The 17,539-nt window shown below is 35.8% G+C and overlaps 1 protein-coding gene across 1 annotated transcript in view; it reads right to left on the bottom strand.

Moving 5' to 3' along the window:
* The window catches only part of PARD3 (par-3 family cell polarity regulator), a 480,197-nt gene that overhangs the window by 200,894 nt on the left and 261,764 nt on the right, over positions 1-17,539 (bottom strand). The window contains exons 12-13 of the mRNA XM_009895122.1: positions 9,364-9,489; positions 7,609-7,991 (exon numbers count right to left, since the gene is read on the bottom strand). Of these exons, the coding sequence (XP_009893424.1) occupies positions 7,609-7,991; positions 9,364-9,489 (509 nt within the window). The remainder of the gene's footprint in view (positions 1-7,608; positions 7,992-9,363; positions 9,490-17,539) is intronic.

Raw genomic sequence — 17,539 nt, 5'->3', positions numbered from 1 at the left:
GTCTGCAGCATTCAAGATAGCTGAAAAAGCGACATTTGAATTTGAAAGTCTTCATCCATTTTCAGGACGCTATAAAATTTATCAGTGCTATTACACAGAGATGAAAAAAATATTAGATCTCCTAACATCCATATTTTACTTTGGAGACCTCACAAATTTAATGATGCTTCAAATGTTCATAGAGCTCTTTAACTCCTTGCAACATGTGCAGATGATCTGTATAGGTGTAACGTTTTTTTAAGACACATCTCAGCTTTTTATGGAATTTATTTTATCCTTATTTTAAGGATCTGTGTTGAATACTGCTTTTCAGAGTATAGGTTTTGTTTGCTAAAATTTGTAAAGTATTATCAGAACATGTCTGCATGCCCAGGACAACATTTCATTATTAATAAGCTTAATCCCCATAGCCTGATTACAGCATCATTACAGATGTCTGGTTCACACACTCCACTTTAAACCCCCACGGAAAAAAACAGAAGTTGAAATGTTCACATTACAAATGCACACAGGATAGAAATTTGGACTATGGCATTTTCTGCTGTCAAATCTCCAGAAAGCCTTTACCAAAGCCGGCAGAATGCCACAAATCCACACTGAGCCCAGATATTAGCAGAAGAAAATTCTAATTACTTGTTTCTGTAGAAAGAAAGGGCCTCAACTGGGCTACACTTTGCCACGCTGCTCTGTACGGTTTTACATAAGGCAGCTTTGGGGTGTAATTTTCCTCTTATTTTTTCACTGCTTCATTTTACTATTCATGCACTAGAGCTGCCCTTAGCTCTATAATACAGCTTCATAAAGTCTTATGCTTATTGTATATAAATTAGAAGTTCACAAGATTAGGAAATAAATGGATACATTCAACCACGGCCACAGATAAATATAATTTCTGTGACTGGACTGATTTTAAGTTTGCTTTTTTTTTTTTTTATACACATAACTGGTTTAGTTATCTCTACTTCATGCATTTCAGTTGTCCTGTTGCTAGAAATGCATATAACATCTCAATATCATCCTGCTGCTAAAATGTTTTCAGTTCTCCGCGTGTAAAACTGCATTATAATGACAGAACTGTGCAAATGTACTGGAAGCTCCTCTGATATCTCTGATTTATACTAATAATATGGGAGAAACTGGACACCCATAGAGGCAGAACAAGAGTAGAAAACAGAAGGAATCTCCATCTTTTTGAAAACACGGGAGTCATCCTCCTCAAAGCTAGGAGCTTTGCTTTGCTAGATTATTTGAGCTATATTCCCCTTAATCGCTTTGTAGATTTTTTTTTTTTAAAAAGATGGTATAAAACATATTCCTCCCTCTATAGCTGTCATCTCTGACAACAATCAAATTACACCGAGTGATAATAACATTTAAAAATTACCCACTAATTTGTGTAATTCAAATTCTCAGGCTTCTTTGATAAATCAGCAGCTCTCTCGACAAGTCAGAGCTCCCCTTTTCTCTTGAATGTGATGCTGAACACACCTTCTAAGGTCACATTACCCTCGAGAGCTCAGCCAGCTCTGAGCTGAAGACGAAGTATTATTAGGTGAATAAAAAGGGCAGTTACAATAGTAAAAGCACTACGTTGTACAAACAGAAAAGAGGCAGACATGATGCTTCAGTTGCTGTTTTGGAGGAAATCAGTTCCAGTTCCATTAAGACAGGTAGGAAAAAAACTTCCATGGAAGTTAATTAAATACATATTCAAAATAAATATCATCAACTTATTTGGAATCAGCCTGATCACAAACTGACCAGATGCTAAAATATTACATCTTAGTAGAGGTGGCTAGGTTTTCTGTTATCTCCCAGTCAAGAAGTGTTTCATATCTCACTAATGCTAGGATTCTCTTCTTGATGTGTCTGGTATAATGTTTCTATCTTTCTAAGGCTCTTCTGCATGAAAAAAAATGCATACTTCTCATCCAGCACCAACTGCAGGTCTAAATTCTTAACAGCAAAATGTGCTGCTGGGTAGAAACACTGCCAGAACATGAGACAAAAAGGAAGCATCACCTCTGCACTGCTTCCATTACTTTCATGTCACTCTCAGAAGGACGTTAGTTCAGAGACCCAATAAGGAACATCTGAAGGTCCTACACTGTCAACTTCTTATGATACTTCTCTTACAGTTATCTTCCCTTTCAGGACTGCAAGCAGAGCTAGAAGTAAATCATACTCTTCTTTCTCCTCTAATTTAAGTAAATGCAGATGAGTTCTCAGGTACTTCAGTACAGATCTCTCTAAATTTAAAAAAAAAATCTCACTTCTAAAACAATAGAAAATGCTTGATAATGAGACAATCAGGCACCACATTTGTTAATACTTATGCAAGAGAAGCAGAGAATATTTCAGAACAATCTATATATGGAAAATGCATGTGTGTGAACAGTCCTCAGATGGAATAAAGGATTGTTAAGGAATAGTGCAGATTCTTCATGGAAGACAAAGAACACACTCTCCCTTTCCTAAAACAATAAGGGAGGTTGGTTATACGTATAAACAGTTTGTGACAAAAAGTCACAAAAATTGCAAACTAAAGCATCCCCACTTAACGGAAGTATTAGATTATAAAATGATCCAGAGTAAGGAGAGAGATAACATTTCAATAAGTCTAAGCAGAAGGGCCAAATGCTGTCTGACAATAATGAGAGCAGACACTTTCCTTCCAAGCATTTCAAATTCCAACTTTTTCACAGTACGCTCTTTCTTGAGATCCATGTATGGATGGGTGATTGCTGAAATAACTATCCTACTATTTTATGCTAGAAAGCAGTTTTTATTAAGGACTGGACCTTATACAAGAGCTGAACAACAAAAATGTTCCCCTTATTGTCAGGGGCTTCACTGAACCAACCAAGACCATTTTAGATACTTCCTGAAAAGTTATTTTAGTGCTCCTAGTTTAAGCCCCATATTTTCAGAATTTGTGTATGTGCAGTCAGGGTACCTGTACATGCAAATGACTGCTTAGAAGGCTGACTGCTCAGCTTCCTAGAAAATTTCTGCAGCGATGTGTACAACCAAGACAAATTAATCACATGCCCATTTTTATGTAGTTGAGTGATTTGGAGCAACTTTTATTTCTCCAAGCAAAGCTTAGACCTCTCAAGAAGATCTTCCATCAACCTAATAGAAACATTCTTCTCTTTTTGCTACAGCCTGCTAATAAATCGTGATCGTTTTTTTAAAAAGAAAGATGAAACTTGATGCAGTTCATGTTTTTTTCAGTGGCTAATAATGCCCAAAATTATTTGCTTCACTTTTGAATCTAATTTCTCAAGGTCACTTAAGTCATTTAGGAGTCTACATGCTTCATTTCAAAAGTGACAAACACATACTGCATCTGAACGCTAATTCTAAAATCAGTCTAAGAGAACGTAATACTTCAAAAGAAATTTTAAATAAAAATTTAAAATGTCATTTCAAAGTCTGGCTCAAGAAACTGTGTGGGAAAACAGGAGAGTATGATGAAAAATGCATGTAAATCTGTACACTTCAGATACACGATGCAGGATATTTTACAGACAAGTTCAGGGTCCTGTCTTATACGCTCTGCTATATAAACCCAAGTAAAACAAGTAATCATCCATATATGCGCTCTACTCCATAGCAAATATGATGACATTTTAAATTAGCATACTTCCAACCACCCAAGGCATCTCATTTGTGTCTCTAGTGACTTCTTGCAGAAAGGAACTTGGATGCAGCAGGGCTGAGTGTCACTGCACCATAACACTGACTGCCCAGCCACCTGGTGGGACTCGCAGTGTTTAAGCTCGGCTCTGTATATAAGACAGAGCATTAATAACCAGAGAAGGACCAGGAAGCCAAACAGGAACCCAACAAGAAACTCTGAAGAGCAACGAGTCTCACGACCCCCCTCACATCTACGACTTAACCATTTTTCTCTGTTGCAGTGCACAAAGGTGCCTCCTTCCTCTCAGGACTCCTCTCCTAAATCATGGCTGCTACGCCCTTTCTGTCATGGACTTGGCGATCCCTACAGATTTCCTGCGGTAAGGCATCCTGCAGCCGGGTCACTCATTTCTTTCTCTTGAAGCTATACCATTTTGCAAGAGAGAAATATTCTTTGGGCCAAAAAGGAAGAGATGATCATAACTCCCATTGACAGTGGACAGGCCGCTCTCCAGAAGTAGGGAGGTGTGGACTGAAGTCCTGATTCACTGAATACTACAGACAAAAAAAATAGCAAAATATTTGGTGGAACTAAGAGCAACACAGAAAACAAGAGCTCAGTTTACAAGAGCTCATTTTACGTAAATATATATATATATATTAAATTTAGCTAGAGGAATATGTAGTTATAGATAGAAATGATCCAATGCAATGAGTATTATACTTAAGCGTATTCAAATAAAATGAAGCGAATTTCAAGACTGAGTCCTTCAGGCTTGTCTTAGTACAGCGATATCCAAACCAGTATATATGAAAACTGAGGAATACAACATCCAATTGAAAAGCAGTCTTTTGAAGGCTTTAGCAAGTATCAGGCTAAATGCTGCGAGTTACTCAGTGCTCAAAGACTAAGCCTTACAATCATTTGTTGCAAATTGGTTATTTATTATTTATAAGTGCTGGACTGAATTTCTCTCAATTGCATTGGCTCGAACCCTTCCCATCAAAGAAAATCATTCTAGAATTGTCCTGGTGTATAAATGAGGTCAAAATTTGTCCTAACACTCTGGGTGTTATATCAGTAGTTTTATTTTCTCTGTATATCAGCTGTAAAGAACTATTTTTATTTATTTATACTTACTGTGTATCAGCTTACACCAATCTATATATAAACATAGGCTCACTGTCATGTCTCATGTCATGTCTGTCATGTACTATCTTAATTTGTGTGAGCTATTAAGCTAGACTGTTATACAGCCTTAATGGCATTAGAATATCACCAATAACCCCTACATCTATATGCTTAAAGTTCAGGCCCTGACCTTTAAGGAAAGATAAACAGATATCCATTTTCATTTAGAAAAGCCAACAAACATTCTGCATTGACTGAAACATATGACTGACCTTCTCTTCTGACTTTATTAAACAGCTAAATCCTATGAAAGTTCAGGTTATTTTAAAATGCCAAAACAGCAATAAATATTAAGAAATCATAATTACAGAAGCATGCACTCTAGAGTTATCTTACCATGTCATTTCATATAATAAAGCTCATGCAATATATAAAAACACAGCTGTAATAAAGAAGTTCTGTCTGTATTGAAAAAGAGTCAATTCTCATATACTACATCATTAACCAGAATGCACAGGTTAAATTGAAAGTGAATTTCAAGATGAAGCCTTACATGCTCGTATGCCTTAACATACCCCACAAGGAGTTTTTAATCTAATGATGGTAATTGGTGAAATAACTGCTGTTTTGTTAGCTACAGAGAAAGCACATTTGTTACATATCTACAAAGCCTGTATTACTACAACATCCTTCATTAGAAATAATCAAAGACAATCAACATCCCTATTACACTCATATTTACAACAAACTACTTGGGGGCATACTTCAGGGTTTCACTTCATTTGTTCCTCCACATGTATGCTCTCAGAGTGATGAAATGAAAGCCAAAACGGGAGGACATGCCTCTCTCTTCAGTGGATATTAACAAATGAAAGTCAGCACCAATAAAAAGGTATCCCTTCCTTATGCATATTTAAAAAAAAAAAAATCACCATGAATAAAATACAGTACACTAAATAGTCTCTGTCTGTCTGTCTGTAATGTGAGGTAGGTGCCATTTCTTCATAAGTAGTAGTGTCATATAAGCAAACTGTTAGGAACAAATATGCCCTCTAAACTTCTGAAATATATTCTAGATATGGACTTCAAAGCTTTTACTAGTGTAAGAGCATCAAACTTCTATGGCGTGAACTTGATGTTAAAGATCACTTTCCATCAACAGGTAGCATGCATCTCCTTCACTCCAAAACACCCAATATATTGGTCCCACCAGTATCCAGAGCAAGATGACCAAAACATAACCTCGCATCCCAGTCAAAGAATCCATAACACATCAAAATTATGTTCTTGTATCTTATGACCAGCTATAACGCCACATTTGTTTTGTGCAAAAATATGGTGTTCCCACATTCTATATTCATTTATTGGTGCTTTTGCATTATACAAAATGTATATTTCTGCTCCTGGCTAAGAATTCTTTTATGTAATGTCCGAGTGATCGTTCTACAGGCTTCCGCAGACACAAAAAGATAGGTAAAAATCACTGTAATGACAGTGTATTTGTAAGCACAGTGATTCCTTACTCAGCCAATAACTATCAGTTTTTCCAAGCAGGCTGATCTGAGCTGATGGCCTAAAGAATTTCTTGAAGGAGCATCAACAACAGAAGCAAACTGTCAACTCAACCTTATGTCATCCAAGTTTGTAGAGCTTAAAATTCAGCAACCAGAAAGAAGCAATCTGGTGGTTCATGTGAAGTTCACAGAAAGGAAAGCATCATGATAATGTGACAAGTAGCCTGGTACCTGTGAAACTGTAAACCCTTTAGCATTCAATGCATCGTCTCCAATACCTTTCAATAAAAAGATTAATTAGTAAAAATTCAAACACTAAGCACATGCAATATCCTAAGGGGAACACACTTTGAGTTCACAGAGAATACTATCACTTGGGTAAACTTTTTGCTGTGTAATATAAACCCTATTCTTGCTCCTAGAGATCAAATTATATCTAACCGTAAACTTGCTCATTTTAATACCATAAAGCTTGCAGCATGTCTAATCCTTTAAGAAAATCATTTCCCAAGAGCTAAGAAATACTTGCATCTATATGTCATTTTATTACACTTCAAACTATCTTAAAAGCATCTAGATGGTAACTACACAAAAATAACAAGTTTTCTCACTTAGGACGTTTAAACATCATAAAAATTCCACGGATGTACCAATGCATCTACATGTGCACGTATAACACAGATGTTGAGATAAGCATGCACTGCTTTCTCCTCTGCCCTTAAATAGTCTCTCACCCCCATTCAAATTATATTAGCATAAGGCCCAAGATAGGAAATATCACATTACATCTCAGCCGTTTAAACAAAGGCTTTCACGTCCCAGTGGAATAAAGAAAAGATTTAGCTGCAAATGAGAAAGTCCAATTTACCAACTGGACCCAACATACTCTTAATAACTGTGGCAAAACCACAGTTATTCAATTTGAAAAGTCATGATACCTGTAAAGTACAGAATATGGGCCATTTTAGCTTATTTACTTATATTAAATAGTTCACCACTCCCTAGGTCTTGGCCAACAGAATTTGCAGCACTTACTGCACTTCTTTTTATTAGTTGAGAGAAAGAAAACAGTATTAGAGCCAACAAAAGAACAACAAAGTTAACTCTTCAAAACAGCCTTTTGCAAACATGCTGCACAATGCAGATGCACAGTTGGACCTTGGGCGTGCTGCTGGGGACAACTTGGCTTCCAAAGTCAACCCATCACATCCCCCACGCTACCGCAAGCTGTGCTGCCCAATACAGTGGCACTGGACACACGTACATACACTGTGCACACATACCTCATGCTATATGAGGAGCGTTCTACTGCCTTACCTTTTCTCAGCTGTATACTGAGCCTCTTCCCTATCTTTTTGGTGTTATACCCACTGTTTGCAGTGGAGGTGAGAACTTTCTGAGGCGACGGTACCAGGCCCGAGGGTGGTTTCCCTGATGAATTCACACTATGAGGTAGCTGCGAGTAGGAGTCTGTCTGATCGGACTGGTTACCCGCTCGAGACATTCTTTGTAACGTGTGAAGTCCAGAATTGTGAATACTTTTGCCGTCAGCGTACTGGGAATCAGGGCTGAACCGGCTGGAGTAGTACGTGTTCTTCTCGCTTTGGGACAACTGTTCATACTGCTCTTTATTTGCCGCAGGGACCACATGGAACCAAATGAACGGCGTGCGCATGGCTTGGCGAAACATATGCTGTGCTCTAGGTTTCAAAATGAACAGAAAATTAGCAAATTAGGACTGGCAGACTACAAGACATTATAAGCATAATTACTGATGTTAATTAAGCAACACGGGCTGACAGACACATTGCATTCAAGCATAAACCATAAAATTTGAATCTGTTCACTAGTCTACTTGGTCTGCTTTGTGCTAGGGTTTATTGCCTCAGGGTAACACAATGGTTAAATATGCTTAACAACTAACGTACCAAATACTGGACTCAGAAAAGCAAAAATCTTAACCACAGTCTTGAAATGCAGACAGTTCTATGGCAGGACTGCAGTGTCCTTTTGTTTTGAACCGTGATAATTGCTTCTTCAGATACAGTAATCACAGTGACAACAGAATTATTAGAACGAAAATTACACTTTATACAAAGACTATGTATTTCCATGATTTGCTGAGAGTATTTGCAGTCTTGCAAAAAGTCTCGTTACACTTTACTTTTTGTAAGTCAGTCTTTCAGAACACAACGGTAAGAAATGGGGAAAAAGTGCTTAATCCTGTACAGACAGACATTGGGTCATGCTCCAAAGTACACAAAGTCAACAAGTCTCTTCACAGACTTAACAAATCGTGATTCAGAACCTTAGAACATGCAGAGACAAGCTGCTTTCCACCATATGGTACAGGGTCGTGTTCCAATCCAGATTAGAGTCAAAGAAATAAAAACCACATTTCAAATGTATATTGAGTACAGGACGATCAGAATAAATTATATTCCTTTGGCCCTGAACATGTTAGGGTTTTCAAAACAATACTACCATCTTTGAAATCACTCATTTTCTGCATACCTTTTTTCTGCTTTCTCTTTCAATTATCTGTGTGTGAGCTACAACCTGATTTCACTTTTAAAAGTCTTTCTGACCATTTCAGGATTCTACAAAGTTCAGGCTTCCTCTGAGCAAATATTTATGATCTCTTAAACTTCTCTGGGAAGTTTCTGCATATAGAACCTTAGTTCTCACACATACAAAACCACATTTTTTTTTAAATGTTAAAAATAACATCTCCATGCTGTCCACATATATTGAACATGATGCACTGCAAGTGTAAGACTAAAAGTCACATGGGAATTTCACAATAAACAGTTTACCAATGCAAGAAGATAAAAATCCATAACGTGCAAAACCAATCAAATTAGAAGTGCATATACACTAATGACAATAATTATGCTGAATTTTTTGTAGTTTGGCTAATTAAAAACCACTAACGTCCCTTAGCGTATCTATTCATTATTAGAAAGGCAAGATTAGACAAATTTTTCTTAAGTGCTTTATTTCCTCAAATCACTGCAAGGTGCAGTGTTAAAGATTAAATAATGCACTGTAATGTGCAGTAAGCATACTTACTGTTCAAATCTCCTATTCCGAAGGTCTCCATCGTTAATCCTGACAATACAATCATTCTCACGAAAAAGGTTTTCTTGTTCAGCTTTTCCACCTTTCTCCAATCGCTTTACTAGCAGCCCCAGGGTTCTAGAACATTAAGATTACAAATTATTACCATTCTAACAATTTGCAGCATAGAAAATCCTACTGATTTAATATTCTATCATAATTACTATAGAAAATAAATTTTAAACCATCTTTACCTTGAAGCAGGATATCATACTTTCAAATAATTTATAAGCATTACCTGAATTATTATCCCTTATGCATGAAACAAAGACCCTAGGTGAATCAAGCATGTCATTTAAAAGTAAGAACAAACAGGCAATATGATAATAGCAGGTCCATTCTTGCAAAAGGCCAAAATTTCTGAGCAGTAAAAGCTCCAAGAGGCACCACATATCTGACAGCCAGCATCTTTTGTGCTAGTTAACTGAAGTTGAATGGTTTCAACTTAAAATTTGAATTTCTGAATTAGCAGAGAATACCACAGCCATCTCTACTACTTCTCTGCAAGTGAAATGTGGGGTCATATCACGTAATAAGCAGCCTGTAATGAAGGGATGGATAGAGGATTCAGGAACTTCATGTGAACCAAATGCTTTTATTTTTAAGCCTTAGCTTTTTTTAGTAAACACCAAAGAGGAAATTAAAAACTTAAATTCCATTTTTAATTCAGCATATTATCTGAAATTAATTGGTTCCGTAACGACTGAAGACAATTACCATTTGACAGCCTTTGTGCAATGAGTTGGTCACCTCTGTCTAGTGCTTACCTATAGTGTCATCTTAAGCACGTGCTTAGAGAGAAAAAGTAAACAAATATTCAACCCGAAACTATGAAATGGATCCTGAAGTGTGGATTTCTGAGGTACTGATAGGATAGCATGAAAAGTCAATAATGTTTCTATACCTGAAGTCTAGGTTTGAAGAAGGATTCAATCTTCAGGATTATTCTTGCATCAACACTGCACTTGATTTTTTTTAAAGAAGATAAGCTTTACATTGAAGTCCCACAGGTTGTATCAGTGGGTCAAATTCACATCATCCAAGTCAACAGCATTACTTTTTCAGAAGTCATTTCAAGGTACAGCGTGAAAAATACTTGGTTGCGTGGCAGGAATTGCAACACCACATATGTCTTTTAGCGCAAAACTTTCAGTGATCATAGCACTTCAGTTCACACATACCTCAAAGTAAACGAGCAGTCAATGATGCTTAAAAGGACTCCCCATGCGCTCAAAAGTTATATATGCACTTGAGCCTTTCATCAAATGGGTCAGAAAAGCAAAATTAACTTTCACTTATTTCTTCTACTTTAAATTCTTCGTTTACCAATTTATCATCAACATATGCAAATAAGACATTTATTTTACAAAACAGTCACACGTTTTCTCCTACAAGGCAGATGAAGGAGTAAAAGAAACAATCCTAGTAGTATTTCCATTTTGAAACCACCTAGAGACATTAAGATATGATGTTGAAAGGATCTATACATGTAAACAGACTGTGAGGAGAAAAACAACATACAGCATTTCGACAACACAAATCATCAAATGAAGTTTGAGTCAGACAGTAACATTTAAGTGATACTCTTCTGTTTCCAGTGGATACGGAATATTTTGAAAACACTTTGGACCTGTGGGGAGGTCCCAATCAGAGGCAAACCTTCCCCACCCTCATCTGGTTCCCAATGGACCACTTGGGTGCAGTCACTGATGTGATTTGGCTTGACTTTAGCTCAGCTGCTGCAATTAGTGATCTGTCTCTTTGCAATCACACTGGTGAGCACAAGGACCAGAAAGGTTCCATAAAGCTGAAGTATCATTTCTCCAGAACACATGCATTTCAGAAAAAAAACCAAAACCTTGAAAAACAAAACCAACACTAGTGCGTATCTAGTCCTATCCCTCCCCGTCCCAAGTCGATAGTCTTTGGGTTTGTAAAGTCCCAGCTTTTGAGGATTCCTGCCAATAATCCAGCTTCACCCAATAAAAAGGAAAAAAAAAAAGTTTTTGCTTTTTTCCCCAAAGCAAAACCAATTCTTCCCTTTTCTGATCAACGAGCTAGTGAAAAGCTTCTTAGGATCTGGGAAGTACTATCTATTCTAGGTGGTCTCCTTTTTGCCCTTCCCACAATCCTCTAATAGATGGTTTGAAACAGAATTCTGAAGTCCACAACAGCCAAATGCTAAATTAATGAGCACATTGCGCTGCATATATTGTACTAAAATTTGCTGATAATTGTGAAGGCATTTGTCACATGAAATAAAACAAAACAAATTTACAAAATATTGATTTAATCCTTTTTTCCTTCTGTTCATTAAAATAAGCCCTGAACAGTCTCAGATTTTTAAAACATCGTAAGTAATTATAAAAATAATTTCCATAGATTATGTTTGTTAGTTGCAGAAAGCACTAAAATAACATTTATGAATGTTAATGATAACTGTATTTGCATTTCTCTAAGAAAAGGAAAAAGACTTGTATGCCTTCACTGCATTATTTTCCTCAGAATTATAGTTTTGATACATACGAAACTAATGGTTAGAAAACAAGTTGGGAACTTCTTCACTTGTAAGTTGTTGAACTTCTCTGGGGAGACAATGTCTTTGAGCCCCAAAGTGAAGTTACTGAAGAGGGTATCTCTAAATGGAGAAGAGACAAGCATGCAAATATAAAATTGGGAACGCTCCATTTAAGAGAAAAACATCAAAATATTTGAGCGGGAGAGCAAAGAATTGTGTTTACTCTTCCTTTTCTTTCACTTCATGCTCAATAGCACTTTGATGCAGGTGTGCTCCTCTGTAATGCCCGAAGACAATTCAGAATTTGGATATGCAGGCAATGCTTGCACAAGAGCATACACTATAACTACAACAGGTGTTTTGTTTATATGCTTAAATAATAAATATCAAAACATATTCTACACAAAGTACAACACTCCAAGTTAATATTATGATAATACACTATACAAAATAATATCATTATTTCCTCCTAATGTCTCCACATACTTACGAATACAAAGTAATTTGTCTATCAATGCTTTTTCCACGGTATTTTTCTTGAAAAACTGTTTTCTACTGTTTCACATTCCGAGGTTATATTAAATTATTAATGCAAGATGCATCTTTATGCATACTTTGTCATTTCTTAAATTTACTTCACCCAAGCTCTCAAATCCAGTAAAAATACACTAATCCTAACCAAAGGTAAAATAACGTAACACACAAATAAGCTACCAGTCAAAATTGCAAATAATCTCATTAAACAAAGGCTACAAGTTCTACTAATGCAAGATTGCTCATCTCACACTCAACATATGGTGCTCATGAGGATTTTGCTTTTTAACAAATGTTAGAGCTAGGTTAACCACGGCACATAAAGCTAAAGTCACTGAGAACAGATTCAAGGCTGGATGAACAGCCAGAGTCGCATTTGAAAGCAGGATCCTCACAGTGCTTTTTTTTATTTCTTTATATATATAAACACATGGGGCAAAGATCCCTTTAGACACAGTTTCAGAAACAATTCCCTGAATGCGGCTCTGCATAGCAGAGTAAACTGTCCTACAACTTGCAGAAAATGCATGTTCCTGAAAATTTAGTAACAAAACCCTATCAATTTCCTACAATATTTCTTCAGCATATTATGGTTAGATGTAAGAATATGACTCTAAAAAAAGGCATTATGGGAATCCATGTTTGTTGTTGCAGTAACTGGAGATAAACAGAGTAGACCTGATATTGCAAATATGCAATAACTTAAAAACTAATTGGATTTTTTCTTCCCTGCTGCATGCCACCACCATTAATCCTGATAAGTTGAGATGTAGCTCTAGTACAGTTTAAATATTGCGTTTCCTACATTAGGAAAACATATAAATTTTGAAAGCCTGTAAACTAATCTAGTATAAAATACAAGAGTCAGTACATATATTTGCTTAAACAGAACCATGTAGAATACAAATATATGGGTGCATTTGAATTTGCTTAATCTTGTCCAGATAAAGTAAGTCAATATGTTTTCTAACGTAAGTTCTTCCATTATAAACATCTTAAACTCCAAAGTCTTCAAGAATAGGATTAAACAGTGTGTAAACCTCTGCAAAACACTGTGAAAGTCTGTAACCCTCTGGAAACGATACCTATAAATGGAAATTTGGTACCCGCACTGTTTTAGACTAGCATTAGCTGACATGGGGACAGAAGGGAAACAGTATCAAAGCACAGAGCTCAATCTTTGTATTTATTTTAAATACCTAATTGGGAATGTAAACAGCTTAGATTATATTACCATTTGCACCACTGTATTTCCTCAAGGTTCATTACTCTAATTATACAATTAAAATAAACTCGGCTACATGTGTTAACATTTCAGTTCTCAGTATAAATTACAACCAATGATAAAACTAGAAACAAGCAGTGAATGTTTTACTGACATCTAAATTGCCTGAGTTAGTCTGGGTAGTTCTTTGAAATTGTGAACTCCCCACATGCCATCCAGCTGTATGGAAATGATGATAATTTGTCTTAATAAAAACTGACAGTGTAAATACTATGAGAGTAATAAAAATATTACATTGAGCATCTAGAATATGATTTGGCCATCACCGCCCATTGTACGCACACAGTGAAGTTATTTACCTATTACCTGCAAGCTAACTGTAACATAATCAAATCAGACAGAACAGAAAATAACCAATTTAGATGTTTATGTAAAGTCACTAACATGAAAAGGCAAAAAAACAGATTAAGGGGCAAACATAAGGATTGATTGAAAAGCCAATGTGTAGTGGTTTCACACAGTGAAAGATTTCTGAGAAGTTCTATGGGAACATAAACACAGTATAAATTTCCTGAGATTTGAAGGTCAGAGTAAGCAAATCAGTGTGTTTGTTCAAGTTAAATTATCGTGGCTGATCAATGCTAAATTGGACATAAACTCCTTTGCACAACATTGACGTCACGGCACTACTGCGGAGGCATTAAAATAACTTTATCAGCTTTCACGCCTGAAGTCCGGAACCAATTTCCAACCTTTGGTAACTACTCCTCAGCTTTTTAGCTTGAATAATACTTCAAATTAAGTTTATATAACTTTTAAAAGGATGAATTCAGACAAAGAAAGCCTTGAATTCAGCTAAAAGGGGGACCGGTACATTCACACTACAGGGAATCTTTTCCCAATGCATATGTTTTTGAAAACCATGGCTACCTTTGAGACTTAAAAGGTTGGAAATGCAGAAGAGGAATAAATGGAGATGCAGATAACACATACCTCCTAGATGATCAAAAAGCATATGATTGTTAAAGAGGCACCTTGAAGGCAGTATTAAGGACTCTCAATATAGACAACGGCCATTAGATTATTACTTTAGTTTTCTTTGTATCGAGTAAAAGACTAAAACTTTTATAGTGAAATATGAAGTGATTTATAAACTCTAGAAAATGAAGGGCACTTCCACTAAAAGAAAAAAAAAAAAAAAGAGAACTACTGGACAGAAAATTGCATAAACAATTTTCTAGTAGAGGGATTGCATATACATCATATCTACCTTCATTTGAGGTTTTTCTTTTTTTTAATAAAACCTGTTAAATTTGTCATTTAAAGTGACTAAAAGCAATAAAATTCAGTCTCTTATTTTTACCATTCTTCTGAGACTCCCTTAATATTTTTAAGACATTTAGGATATAACATAAAAACACGAATTAAATATTTTTAGCTGCCAGGTTTTAGATGTACCTTTTATCATGGAGTTTGTGGAGTGCTTCAATGGGAAGAACAGCTGGCAGAGCCCTACATACTCACTGTTCTGCATCAAAGTAACATGTCTGATACTTATGAATAGATGTTCTTTATGGTTTGGGGTTTTTTTTATCCAAATCCTTTTCTGTTCTGTTTTACTAAGTAGACTTCACACTAGTCTTGGGATCATGGGACTATAACTTCCATACCATTATTCACAGAGATTTCTGATGTTATCTCATATATTCCTTGTGTCACTTGGACCTCCTTCCAAAGATGGACATGGTAGGATTTCAGAACAACTAGAGTATAGAGCTTGAGAAGATTTCGAAGACTCTTAAAAGTAGAAGAGGCCACATAAACTTTCAGAGGAGAATTCAATGCAACCCCATTCTTGCAACAACATAACATCTTCCATCAGCCAGACTGCTCAAATGCCGTTCTTAAGGAACAGAGTACTCGCTCTCCTTTCTGAGCACCTATTTTCTTCTGTACCAAGAAGGAAGAAAGGATTGGTGCTAAAGCAAATTTTGCACAGATTTGGAATTTTCTTTCCTTTTATGCTTTCATCTGTTTCCTCTTTGCTCTACTCTTTATCTAAACACCTTCCTGTTCACCTTCTATTCTATTCTTCTTTCTGCTTTCATTTTCATGCCTCCTATTCTGCTTAGCACTGCATCCAAGCCATTGCAAAAATGCACAAGCAGGTTTTGCAAACGAAACCTTTACCTTGAAAAACTATACAACCATAAGGTGATGAATATGTATACCCCTCCTCCCTTTTGATAAGATGAACAAACTCTGATATCCAAAGCATATGATCAAAAAGGCCAATAAAGGACTGATGAACTTCTAAAGGTACAAACAGAAGGATAATAAGGAAACATATCCACAGAAGAAAGTTTGACCGTGTCTGTACAAATCAGACAGTAATTGCCAGTACCATTCATTTCTTAATGAGGGGAGTTCTAGTATTATGAAGAAAAAATAGACAAATTTTAATATACAAATTATTTATCTTGTAACAGGATTTGATTTTGAAGTGTGTCCGATTCTAAACATCTATATTTAAGATTGGCTTTCCTGTAATAAAACTTTATCATATAATCCCAAACTCAGGACAAAAAAAGAGTAAGAAGTCCTTCATAGCTCTTGACATACATAGCTAGCAACCTTAAAAAAAGTGAGATACTTTATTTCTGTGTTTACAGCTTTTTCATTTTACATGCTCTCATTATGTATTAATAGTTTAAGCCTTGCCTCAGACTTGACAACCACATTAGCATCCTGGACATGAATTTTACTTGAGTTAAAATTCTTATTCAAAATGTCAAAATCTACATTTCTAACATCAATTTTATTAAAAAAGTACTTAGTAGGCAGCCAACATTCTTAAACCAGTCTTTTTCTTGGCCTTCACACTGTCTAAATCCCAGATAACTGTGCGAACGCTTCAACCATTTCCAACTTTATGGGATTTACTTCTGAGCTTACGTTTGAAGTACCATTCACCCCTGCCCTTTCCATTCCCACAGTGAATTTACTAAATTTCAGATTATGAAGAGAAGAATTTGCTACTTTACGGAAGTTTGTTCTTAATACTTGTAGTCCTCAGAAAAACTAGCCTTAAATTAAAAAAAAAAATTACATTTTCTGATAATACATGTCAGTATGGCTATGAAAGCATTGGGTTTAAAGTAACAACTGAAAATAAAGCTTTTCTACTGTGTTCAAAATCCTGTGACGTATTTGGGATAGAAGGAAAAATACATGTATCATTTCTGAAAAGAGGTTATTAATATTTGAGAGAGAGATATATGTATAGAAAGTTAGTTTTGCTCTTAATTACTAAACTGAAATTGCTGCTGGGTCGACACACATGTGAGAACATACCACCCCTTCATTTGTAATCAAAGATTAAGTTTTAACATACGTATTTATTCCCCTTTTTCTTAAAGAGGGAAAATACAGTGTATACTTAGAATATGCATCACCAAAATAAAATTTGCATGTATTCCTGAAGAACTATCATTTTTCAACACACTTAAAAGCTTCAAATCCACCACTAATTACTACAAAAGTTAAGCTATTTTTCTGAGACAATATTAATGACCCTAAATGCTAAAACTCTACTTTAGCAAAGTAAGCATTAGAGATGATGCATTCTGTTCACTAATTTAATTCCCCACATCGTATTTTTTTAGTGTACAGGACTTTCTTTACACTTTTTTTTTGTACACAATCAAACTTCAGGAGTTCCAGCTTGTCATATAACAAAACAGGTTCACCCAAACCCAGAATGTTTCAACTGGCTTTGATACTCATTTTAACCCCAACAGATGGGACAACATTAAATATTGAAAGCGTGATCATTGTTTTCTTTTCCAATC

Source organism: Charadrius vociferus, unplaced genomic scaffold, assembly GCF_000708025.1.
Source record: "Charadrius vociferus isolate BGI_N301 unplaced genomic scaffold, ASM70802v2 scaffold61, whole genome shotgun sequence".
NCBI lineage: Eukaryota > Metazoa > Chordata > Aves > Charadriiformes > Charadriidae > Charadrius > Charadrius vociferus.
This window is presented reverse-complemented; position numbering and strand designations above follow the sequence as displayed.